At 39.3% G+C, this 12,923-nt stretch overlaps 1 protein-coding gene across 3 annotated transcripts in view; it reads right to left on the bottom strand.

The window, feature by feature from the left end:
- gabrr2a (gamma-aminobutyric acid type A receptor subunit rho2a) overlaps positions 1 to 12,923 on the bottom strand; it is a 52,526-nt gene that overhangs the window by 20,295 nt on the left and 19,308 nt on the right. For all 3 annotated transcript variants that reach the window (XR_013078171.1, XM_076749247.1, XM_076749248.1), the window contains exons 3-5: positions 9,390 to 9,457; positions 7,336 to 7,559; positions 1,920 to 2,002 (exon numbers count right to left, since the gene is read on the bottom strand). Coding sequence is in view for 2 of the 3 variants with exons in the window: in XM_076749247.1 (XP_076605362.1) it covers positions 1,920 to 2,002; positions 7,336 to 7,559; positions 9,390 to 9,457 (375 nt within the window). In the remaining variant the exon portion in view is untranslated. The remainder of the gene's footprint in view (positions 1 to 1,919; positions 2,003 to 7,335; positions 7,560 to 9,389; positions 9,458 to 12,923) is intronic.

The raw sequence follows: 12,923 nt of genomic DNA, 5'->3' as shown, positions 1-12,923 counted from the left end.
TCATTAGGCTTTGCATGGTGTGTTTCCTGTTTAATTTTGTTAAACTAAAATGTCCTGATGTTTCACTTCCTGAACTCGCATGGCTCCCTCCCCCTTAATCATTCATACCTGCATCCTTTACTCACCTGGCCCTGATCTTGTTATCTGTCAACCCCATTTATAGACTTTTGTGATTTCCCTGTATCATTGCCAGATTGCCTTTGTTCTTCCATACACATTCTGTATTTTCCAGTGCTTTCTTAGTGTTACTCTGTCTGCTTTCCTATGTATGACCACCTGGTTTTCCATTAAAGATTTTGCCTTTTTGAATCCTACCTTGAGTCCCAGGTCTTTTCCTGTGTCTGAGTCTCCCATCTACCACAGAAATGTTACAGTAACAGGTGTGTAATGATGAGGTCTTGTTTGCCGTGGTCATATGGTGTCCGGCATGTTGCAGTGATACACCTTGCTGAGATACTTGTGCTTTGAAACCGCCAAGTCAGTTTGGATGACAATTGCCACTGAGAGGTATGTTTGAAATTTTAGATAGTAGTAGAGAAATGAAATTTTTAGAGTTTTCACAACACCAAGCCTGTATTTTTATCGTATTTTACCTCAGTGTGTTAACCTTCTTATTTAGCACTTCTACTTTTTTCTTCTGTTTTACTAATTTTACACTATGCCTCTCTCTTCATTTATAAGTGTCAAGAGGCCACTTGATAATCTGACAGTTTGAATTAATTCCTATTACAATGGAAACAGTAAATCTGTGCTTATCAATTTCCAGAATATCAGATCATAGGCTCTTGATTTACAATGGTAAAACACTGAATACAACCAGAAAAGCTGGGACTGTGCTGGTGTTTTCACTTCAAAAGCTTTTGACAAGGTTTCTCAATGCACAATTGCAAGGAATTTAGGGATTTCACCATCTACCATCAATAATATCATCAAAACAAATCTCTGTACATAAGGGGCAAAGCCGAAAACCAACGCTGAATGCCTGTGAGCTTCGATCCCTCAGGCAGCGCTGCATTCAAAACTAACATGATAGTATAAAGGATATCACTACATGGGCTTGGGAATTCTTCCGAAAACCACTGTTTGTTAACAAAGTTCATCACTGCATGTACAAATGCAAGTTAAGACTCTATCATGCAAAGCAAAAGCCGAATATCAACAACATCCAGAAACACCACTACCCTCTCTGGGCCAGAGCTCAAGTGGAAAATTGTGTTGTGGTTAAATGAGCTCACATTTAAAATTGTTCTTGGAAATCATGGACGTCGTGTCCTCCAGACTAAAGAGGAAAAGGACCATCCACACTGTTCCCAGTGCTTCTGTGATGGTACAGAGTTCTGGTCGTGCCCATGGTATGGGTAACTTGCACATCTGTGATGTACATACAGGGTTTTGAGTGACATATGCTGCCATGCAGATGTCTTTTTCAGGGATGTCCTTGCTTATTTCAGCAAGACAATGCTAAGCCATATGAAGCACAAAATGTGAAACACGCCAGACTGTTTAGCAAACAAAGTTGTGTATCAAGCAAGAATAGGAAAGAACTTCACTCTCAAAACTTGAACAAGTGGTGTCCCCAGTTCTCAAACACTGAGTGTTGCTCAAAGAAAAGGTGATGTCAAACAGAGGTAAACAGGCCATTGTCCCATGAATGCAATTTGATTTTATCTACATTTTACACAGCATCCCAACTTTTTTGGAATGAGGGTTGAAAATTAAAAAGAACATTTGGTTAAAGTGACTAGTATTCCCTTAAATAAACAACACATGTTTGATATTTCTAGCAGTGCCTTCTTCACTCTGTCACCATGTGAGCTCTGATAATTCAACACATCTTCTCCCACATCATTTTGTTCTGGACTTGCCAGGAATATGACCACGTCACGATTTTAAGAACTGCAAATGAAACATCTACTCACAGCTCTCCAGCTCCAGTGAGCAGGTCTGAGAGTCTAGAGGAAAGCGGCTGAAGTCCATGTTACAGGCTGCTGTCACTGTCACCCTGTCCAACAACAGAAACAACAACAGACATAGATGGTGAGAACAGTCCTGCTTCCAGTTCACTGATGTCACTTTGAATCTAATTTCAACAGATAAAGGCATAAAAAATCCTGTAGTTTAATTTGAAACAATGAAAATAATGTTTACTTCAGACTGAAGGCCCTGTTTTCATAGATCGAGTGCAGGGATGTTGTGCCCACAGAGCAGTAACTTTATGGAGCATGAACACACTTTTTCCCACCTAGAATAGCACCTGGTAATTTAGTGGCTCACCGAGACATCGTTTGTAACACTACAGGAGAACGTCAATACAGATCAAGTGGTCCAGAGCAATTTTTTTCAAAGATGTGTTGGCTACACCACAGCTGAGTGAGGCATGTACAGGCGCTTATCTATTCATTTTTTGTTTCAGCTGGCACAGGCAGACATGTAGAGACATCTTCAATTAATGTTCTTTGGTTAAAGTATTCCGTCAAACACATTTACATCCATGTATGTTTTTCACCTTTACATTAAGGCAGCAGCATATAATTATCAGAACTGATATTACTCTTGATTCATTATCCTGCAAACGGTAGCAGGCTTTTTGGTTTATATAGTAAAAAATAATACACCACTCCTGAGGGAAATATCTGTCTCTGCTCAATGTATCTTTCACTGTGTTCATCAACTCTATCAGTGTCTGTCGGCTGTTTGGTGCTGGGCAGGTAGTGTGCAGTGCTGCTGCTGGACATGTGGTTAATGGAAGCAGTGAGATTAGACCAAAGCAGTAAAGTTGTGGTAGCCTTTGGGCAATAAAACCAAAACATTGAGCTGAAAGAAGCTGAAAAGCTCTGTAGAGGTGAGGTATAAAGCAGAGTTGGTGATAATTCTCTGTGGTGTAATTACTATAAATGACACATTTCACAGTACACAGTTATTTGACCAACTGTTAGTATTAAGAGATACAAAGTTAGCATTGTACTCCTATAACTTTGTCAGACTCATGATGGACAGTTTCTGAAAAAAGGATTCAAATCAATGCAGTAGAACCAGAGATTATAGATAGTGTTTTTTATTAAAGACATTTTTCTTCCTTGTCAAAATCTGGCATCTACATTAACTGCAAAACATTTTGGCCGTCAGCAGTTTGGCCTGAGATTCTGGTGTGTTATGCTCGTATCTGCTAATGTAGAAAGGAGCCTCTAGCCTTAAGCAGAGATGAGGAGCGGGCTACAGAGTTCTGATAAGCTCTCTCCTTTCTAACTCCACACCAACAGATTTTTTTTTTGGTTTTCAAAGTCCAGTCCTCAGCCCCAGCTGACACTGACACAAATGACATCACTTGAGGACATTCATCAGACTTCATATGGCTCCCTCTGGAGCCACAGACAACTTTGTACTTTTTTAAGTAGTACTTTGCAACACCTGGAAACACACTCTGATGTGTAACCTTGAGCTCCCCTCTATCATATTGAGGCTATTGTACACTATGCTGATTGCTTTATTACTTACTGTAATTTTGAGACACTGCTAATTCCAACATAGAAAAAGCTGCACACAGAGTGGACGGAATGGGGATTTATAGCAGACTGGCATCTTATTTTTGTCCTAGGGTTTCCTGGCATCTCAATCCAGCCTGGTTTCAAAAATCTCCAAGCTTTACATTTATTCATTCAGCTGTTCAATAAGTGCTAAAGTACACGGAATACAAGATGCAATGCAACAAATAGAGCCTGCCGGCCGGCCTCACTGATGGCTACAGTGAGGCCTGAATAACTTTCATTACACCAGTTAACAAATCAATGCACAGTTCTATCTGTATGTTCTGCTACCGTTCAGCCTGCAGAGAAATCAGTGTGCAAACTCACCTACTTGTTGATTCATGTACTTGTTTTACATCTAATTTAATTGCTTTCTTTTTCCTCATCTTGTCAAACAACTCTTTACATGCATGATGCAGCAGGGGACACAATAAGGAGAATAGAGAAGTCTTCTGGCAATGTTTGAAGTTCTGTTTGTAGTTAAACTCAACTCCACACCTCCAGATGCATTACATGGAAACTCATGAATTATTTTTAGATTTCCTGAGTCACATTTCAGTCTGACAGCTCACTTTAATGAGCACCTCCCCACAGTACATACCAACCTGCAGGCTTACTTGGATCCGGAAAATTAGGTTTAGAGATTAAATGATATTCTAGTGCAGAAAAAAGAGCAGGAGGATGTGGGAACTATGATAAGGAAGAGGAGGAAATGATGACACTGTAAGAAAGCCAGCAGAATAAGATGACTAATTCAAACATTGTGTGAATTTGAAATGACAAGCATTGAGTGTTTTTCTTCAAATTATTTTTTCCTTGAGAAAGTGTAAGAAATAGTACTTGAGCACTTGTTCAGTGACACATGAAAACTCTCCAATAAAACTCAGGCTAATGACATCCTTTCATGTTCTGAAGTTTGTTCAGGCAGTTTCACCCACCTTATTATTTAACAGTAGGAAATAATAAAAATAAATAAAAATGAAGGCTTGGACTTTCACACACACACACACACACACACACACACACACACACACACACACACAAAAAAAAAAAAAAACCCAAAACAAAATAAACCCCCCAAAAGCTGCCATCACATCATATGTTGTATCAATCACGGTGGACATTTAGACACTTTTGAAATCTGATGTATGGTATCATAGAGTGTCAACACCTGTTCCTTATGGACATAGGACATTTGACATTACCAGTGGTTTGGCATGTTTAACCACACACACACACACACACACACACACACATATAAACATATATATAAGGTTCTTTCTTACATTCCAGGCAACTGTTGGTTATATATCATATTCCTGTTTTAACTTCTGCAGTTTTTTTCTTTGACTTTGATCTCTTTGACTTTTACTCTTTTTCTCACTTGTTATTTTTGTGATCACTTGTGTGATTTTCTTTTGTACATATTGTATGAGCATTGTTGAAAGGAGCCTGAGAGCAAGAATTTCACTGCCAAAGATTGCTTCACTGTAATCGGCGGGCAGATGAGACATACAGAACTTCACTAAGGTATGAAAATCATTAGCGGATTCCTGAAACCTGCTGGAGTTCGGTAATCTGTTTCAGTGAATATTGAGTCAGTTGCTTTTTGTCAAAGGACGTTGTTGTAAGGTAATGCAGTACAGACCATATCAATCTGCAGTTATATTCCATTACCATTAATTGATAAAGTAACCGTGACAGTTAAATAATGCACATAGATATGTCTGAAGATTCTCATTCATCCAGGTCATGGTACTTTTAAGTGGTGCGTGTAGTATGTGCCTCAGAAATGCACATTGATGATTGGAAACCAATCGCTGTCTGAAGCTGTAGAATAAATACATCAGGAAAGATTTAAAACTGGATAGCATTGGATCAAAATGGTCAAAAAATATGAATACTGTCACACAGTCTGATTGTTACTGTGGCAGCCATGAACCTGTCTCTTGTGCTCCCCTGTCAGTAATAAATCCTGCCAGGGATCAAGGAGTATAGTTGATTTTTCTGTGGAGTTTAGGACGCTGGCAGTAGACTCTGGTGCAGAAGACAATTCTCTACATAGTAATTTGGCCCTTCGGTCTAGAATCTGGGTCAACTTTGGTTGAAACAACATCTATATTGATTGGTCTGCTGGGAAAATAGTCAGTTGGACTTTCTCTCTTCATGCTGGCAATCTGCTGTACCTCCTGCAGTGGTTGCCACTCCTCCCCCCAGTCATGATGCCACAGTCCTCACAAAACCCAATCTCTGGAATGCATACATCTGGTCAACTGCTTTGGGTTTGTGTACCTTGACAATTTACTCATCTTCTCCCAGAACATGACCACATCTCTCATGTCTGACAGTTCCTCCGAAGGCTTTTGGACAATAAAATCTTTGAGAATGCAGAGAAAGGTGAGTTTCATGCCAGTTCAGTGAGTTCTGGGATACATCATTGAAAGCCGGTGGGTTAAAACAGACAGAAAAAGATCAGAGCTGTGGTAGAGTGGCCCAACCCACCATTCATAAACAACTTGAGTGATTCCTGGGCTTTGCAAATTTCTGCCGCTGCTTCATCAGAAACCATGGCAGGATGGCACCGCCCTTAACCAGACTCACCACTTCTGTCATCCCGTTTTCCTGGACCCTTGAAGCTGAGCAAGCTTCATCTGAGTTAAGGAGTCTCTTCATCACTGTTCTAATCCTAGTCCAACCTGATCCCTCTCACCAGTTCATTGTTCGGATGGACTCTGTATACTAGTGCGGGGGTAGTCCTCTCAGTGCTCCAGGACTGATCAAAAATTCCACCCCTGTGCTGTGCTTTCTTATGTCTCTTCTCTCCAGCTGAACGCAACTACAGCAAAGAGAACAGTGTATGGACTGACCACAAGAACTTCATATGGCTAAATGACATAACTCTGATCAAGCCTGCTGGGAATTATTTTTTTGGTTTGTTTATCTTCACTCACATCGACCAACCCTTTTCCAGAATTATTAAACCTGATGTTCTCTTCTGCTGGCATGTCTCTGAAGAGTCTCTCTGCAGCCCGGATACCTTCAACCGGTGTGGTGGCAGCAGTTTCTTGAGAGATGGAATCTGTAGTATTCAGCCTGTTTGTGTGCGATTCTGTTGTTCCAAGGTTCTCCAGTTATGTTATGTATAGCAATAAGCCACACTGTATCCCTCCTCGAACGACACTTCTAGTAGGATGCCCGCTCCAGCCTGCTTCCTTCAGCTGACCACAACCAACTGAACCCCTGCTCCCAACAATCAACCAGATCAGGAGGTTTGGCTTTGTTCAAAAGACGTAATATAAAAACAGATTCAAGTAAACTCTTCCTTCATTAAATTGGCCCTTACGAGACGAGCCTGGTGGGCCACCAGGAGGTGCCTGTTGATGGGGTGGTACTGATGAAATTAGACACCTGACAAAATTCCCAACACTGATCTTAATAGACCCTTGGTTATTCACTACTGGCTATGATGTCTCAGTCAGTTTTAAACAAAGATATTCCTTTTGGTAGCTAAACTCTTGGGCTTAGAGTCATTTGAACATTTGAACATGATATTTAAATAGAAAGGCCAATACTATTGGTATTGGCTAAGTGGATTGGCTTACCATGACACTTACTGGAAGCAAGCGACTATTAATGTAAAAATTACACCTGTGCCTCTTGAAAATGACGGCCATGAAAAGGTATACTGAAAACCTGCTGCAAAGGAATCTTATCTGATAAAGTTAAAGTTCTATTGAACAACAGACATCCTGTGAGGCATACGCATGGACCTGAAATATGTCAAGTAGTCAGATGCTGAATTGCTACAGACCTCAAGCTGTAGAGGACATGTCCATCAGGAAAGACACGCAGCATGATGTTGTCAGTGGTGGTGTCGTGGATGAAGGACCTCTTAGAGTGCACAAAGAAGACATCGGGGACCCAGATTTTCTTCACCAAGCGACCATCAAACGTCATGCTCTTGTTGGTGCTGCTGGTAAATGACAAGCGTTCATCCTTCCAGTAGTGCCTCAGGTACAGAGTCATAGTAAAGTCCTGGAGGAATTGAAGGAAGAGTGAGTAAGACAGAGTGTACTGGAGAGTCACTACCAAACAATACACATCAAGTTGAAAATAATTTGACTGACCAAAGACCTGATGAAATAAAAAATCTGTAAGAATTTCATCTAAATGTAGCTAACGTTAGACACTGCAAGTCATATCAGACAAAGCAAGACTGTAGCAGCAAAACTCCAGAGTGTATTTAATTTAGCTGATTTAATTGATTATGTTTTATTGGTCATAAATTCAGCTTTTTAACTGCTAAAGGACAAATGTGTTATTTCTCATTACATACCTATGTAGTCTCACTTTAAACGACCATAGCAGTATTCATGTCCAACTGACATGACTAATGACTACCTTACATTGACATTTTTTGTGTTTACGTCTTTTTCCTTCCTCACTCCTCTGCTCACTCCCTTCTTTCCTCCTTGGTAGCCATTGGTTTTCCTTCATTTCGGCATACTTATAGTGCTATTTCTCATCTATTAACTACATATAAACATGTGATTGGGAAATAGGGGCTAACTGACAGTTGGGTTGTAGATACGACCCATATGTTGATTAAAGATTACCACAATATAAAATGAAAACATCCTTAGATGTATAATACAAGTAAATGTTATACAATAACTTAAGGACCATCTGTCAAGACCCAATAAATGTCCACTGACATGCTACAAACCAACCAAAAGCTTTTCCCAAAAAGTTGGGAAAAACTGGCCACTGTTTTCAAAGCTATTCAAAGCCTCATAGCTCTGTATATCTTTAGGGTTAAAATTGCCAGAGAACCATTCCACACACTTGTGTTTTCTCACTGAAAAGGTATTTTAATGGGCATTCATTGAGAAAACAATTCACAGACCCCAAACTGTACAGAATGCAGCAGCTAAGTCCTTAAAAAAAAAGAAAGAAAGAAAGAAAGAAAAACAATGAAAACTTCCTCATCAACCTGCTCACAGAGATGCTGAGGTAGGATCCTGCCTGCTGCCCCATGGCTACGTCTTACATAATGTCCACAAAGCATGTGTGGTGAAAGTGGCACATTATCAGAACAGCAATGGCAGCAGCTAATTAAATATTGCTACTCTTGCTAGTCAGCAGTGGGAATACTAGTTAGTTAAACCTGTTGTCATTATTTTTATTAATGTGCACATTGAAAATATAGGACAATGTGTTCATGATGCAGGGCAGGGTTTCTGGCTTATGGTAATTACTGTAACTCCATTTACCAGGAGAATCAGTTGAAGTCAGACATATTTAAAGCCCTCTGGTCATAATGTAAGGTGAAAATAATTGTCAGTTTAGATAAGTTTTATTTTGTTTGTGTCCAGTTTGAATGAAGCATGTTTTACGATTATAAAAATACTGTTTCTGTTAATGGACTCCATCGGTAAGAATATGCATGTATGAACTCTATGAATATGCCCTCTATGTGTATATGCATTTCACATGTTTGTACATGTTTGTAGGAAGAGACTTTTGAAAACACTGTTGTTGTCATTCATTGCTTTGATATTTCATTAGTCTCCTTCCTCATTTTGTTCTTGCTACTTTTTTATTCTTCACTTGGTTTCTCTTGTTTCCCTGTTTCCGTTGTTGCAAAGCATTCTTAACTGCTGTGCTAAAATCACAAAAGAAAATCAAATTTTACTTTTCTTCTTCCTGATGTTACACCACTACTACTAGTCAATTTCTATTTTTTCCAATGTGCAGCAATAAACCAAGATGTTACAGATAAAGATGTCTCTATACTGTGACGTGCATCATCTGTAATAATCTGTCGCACTGAATACAACTGTGGATAATCACAGGTTTTCTTACCATATCAACCTCAGAGATGCTGTCCAAGCTCTCCACCTGAACATCCACTCCAACAGGGATTGCAGGACCTGCCAAACAAAAGTATATCTTGAGCAAATAGATGTGAAAGTACATTGTTATGTAACAGCAGGCTGTCTTGCCCAGCTGATTTATGAGAGAACTATCTGAGTTGGCTGCCTTCCGCTGCTCAGTGTGAGCTCAGTGTGTTTCCTTCTACCATGAGCTGACTGCAGCTAACAGGTGGCACTTTATAAATGAGATAAAATACTTTTTACTTTTTTAGAACGGACAGTTCAGTATGTTCAGGCAGGTCTACTGAGTTGCACATCTGTATTGTCCGCACTTAATTTGTGTGAATCTGTCCTTCTGCATCTTCACCTACAGTAGTTTATTATTATTTTTACAGGGGAAGCGAACAAGTCATGTTCCTAATATTCTGTACAATAATAATGCAAAGTTACAATTATTGATTCTGTATCATAGATCTATTAATCAGCCCATGTTGCCTTAGGGATAAGGAACACAGTCAAATCATTCATTATAAACAACAGTTGGTATGTGTCCTTTAATTTACTGCCAATGTCTTGGGTCTGAAGCAAGTTCTGAACTACAGCTTGGAACTACATTACTACTTAATCAAAATCACGTATTGCCTTCCCTTTCCCAACAGCCATTTTCGATGACGGCGTCTGACACTTCCTTCTTGTCCGAGCCTAAGCTTAAATCATTCAAAGTCTCTGTATATCATTCCCAAAACAAATAAAACTGCTAATATTGTACCATACGGTTGACCAGGTGAAGGAGTTACATGAAGAAACCCAAACTATAACTATCATTCCTATAAGTCTATACTATAGGTCCATTACTGCCCTGGTAAGAACAGGTGCTACAGATAGTGATGTCTGTCATCCATTCAACACCTCAGGACAAGAAATTGAGGGTGGCAGCAAATTTTGTATATGTTCCATATGTCTTTACCATATATGTCATGATCTGTGACTCACATATCACCAGTCAGCATGCACACACTGCATAGACAGAGCTAAAGTGGAGGGAAGATTTACAGGCGATTTGAACCACTTTGCATCACTTATCTATACAGTCTGTAATCCAAAGAGATTAGCAGAGACGCTAAATGCTAGATTAGAGTCACCAAAGCTCTTCAAATGAGGGGCTGTGGAGGGATCTCTGTGTTTGGGATTATTCCTCACTTACTGGAACAATGACATCAAGTGTGTTGCACTTCTTGCCACATTAGGCATAAATGGTTTTCTGCTCTCACAGTGACCTCATCAACCAGTGTCCAACTAATTCAATATGAAGTCATTCATTCAGCGAGCAGAACAGGGTCAGTTCTTCTGGTCTGATATACAAACTAGGAAACAAATGAAACTTATTTCATCTTAAGAAACAGCAAAATGTCACCATGTTCGCCCTTGTTTGACTGGTTTGTTGAAAACAGCTAAATCAGCAATTTCCACCTATAGCGGCAAACTGGTTGGCACTCAGAGAATCAAGTATGGCATTTAGAATTTCACATCTTTGTTCGCAATGCGGAAGAACAACAAGCACAAGCAAATCAGTAGTGCTTTTGTCAGTATGCAAGCTCAGTGACCGTCACTGTCCAACCTTTTTGGCTGAATCACAATGTGTTTCTGTGCATTTCCAGTGTCTACTTGGGGTGTAGAGTTCATATCATACTGTGCCATCCAACAGACCCTCCTGCTCAGTATGGGTTGCCAATACCACAGCTCAGAAACATACTTTGAAATGAGTTATAGGTCATGAATTTCTGTCTTCGTGGAAACACTTGAGGTCTCTAGTTCTGTCTCACAGCTCATTTCATTCTGTCATTGTCCTGCACCCATCCAGATGTGACATGATGATGGTGAACACTTGGATTTGGTAAGCCAAGTCAGGTGCACATAATTACAAAAAACCCTGTCATAGATATAGACAGAGCATAGAGAGAAGGTTTCAAAGACTACACAGGATATTCAAAAAATGACAAAAATACTAATATAAGATAAAATTAAAAGTAAAATAAAATCAACAAACAAATTATAATAAATTTTATAATAAATTAGAGCCACATCTCTCAATAATGACATGAAAAAACACACAAAACAAACCACTTCTAATGTCTCATTGCTAACATTCAAATAGGGATGTAACATCATATTGTCCATGATAGCAGTATTGATCTTAATGAGATAAAAAATGTATGCATCATGTTGTTAATTATATTGTTATGCTGATATATGCGGGTACATCAGGATTATGTACAGCAGCAACACACATGGCTGAGAGTGAGAATAACGCTGCCGTTGACTCTGCTGTGGAGGAGTTGCTTGCAAAAAAATAAAGCGACTTGGTAGTGAAGTGATGGTTTGATGTCAGTAAGTTTCAGAGAAAAAGAGCATAGGTTCTAGATCGAACATACTCCGTCATCTCAAGACTAATCAAAAGACGAGGCGCCTTGGGATCACTGGGATTCAGCTCAGCAGGCAACAGTAATTGATTGATCATATCATACGCTTACTCAGAGCAGTGCGCTGCATAGCTTTGACAAAAGAAAACTTCCTCTGTTTTTACATGTTGGGAAAATAAATTCTTAATCCGAGTCAGGAGGGGATGTCTGAGGCAATAGCAGGGATGTTTTTAGACGTTGCGTCAGAGTGACGTATGGGTATAAATAACCAAGTGGTTATGTTCCATGCAAACACCATATTATATGATCAAAATTAGGATTCAACACATAAATAAATGTGATACTATGCGTGTATTTGATCCATGCACCCTCAACTCAAGTCGTTAGTCAGTTAAAACGAAAAAAATTATGACAGTTATAATATTCTACATCCACTACATTTAGTGAAAGTAAGGATGTCCAGACGATCTACCAGATGTTTGCTCCTGACATTACTTCATGTCATATATGTCCACTTGCACTGTAAGTGAATGAACCACACACACACACACACACACACACACACACACACACACACACACACAAAAACTACAGCCAATAGTTTCAAAGAGTCTAACTCCTGTCCAAGCATCCCTGCCACAACAGATCCACAATGACGATCCTCTATGGATACGATGCAAACTACGGTGAGACACCATCAAAGGAAACCTGTGATGCATGGTTATATTTCCTGAATGCAGAATTGCTTTACTGATTTTATGCAAGCATGTTGTAGGCTAAGTGTACACTGAAAGCTGTGTGATGTTAAGAATTTCAATAAACATTAGCTCATGAAATATTTACAAGTGAACAGCACTGAAATAACAGACTGTGATGTCTGAGATGTTAAGGTGTTTATAGGCCTACTTATGCACAGAGGATCAGTAACCTTACAATGTTTAAATCATAAAGGATATGAATAACACGGTTTCTTGTGTTCTATATATCATTGTAAACATGGTTAACTAAATAACGTGCTGTTGATGACATGACAAAGACCAGACATTGAGTGAAATGAATGTGAAGGATAAAATACTATTAACTCATTTGGCAATAAGAATGTC

This window comes from Chaetodon auriga, chromosome 14 (genome assembly GCF_051107435.1).
Source record: "Chaetodon auriga isolate fChaAug3 chromosome 14, fChaAug3.hap1, whole genome shotgun sequence".
In the NCBI taxonomy this organism is placed as follows: Eukaryota; Metazoa; Chordata; class Actinopteri; order Chaetodontiformes; family Chaetodontidae; genus Chaetodon; species Chaetodon auriga.
This window is presented reverse-complemented; position numbering and strand designations above follow the sequence as displayed.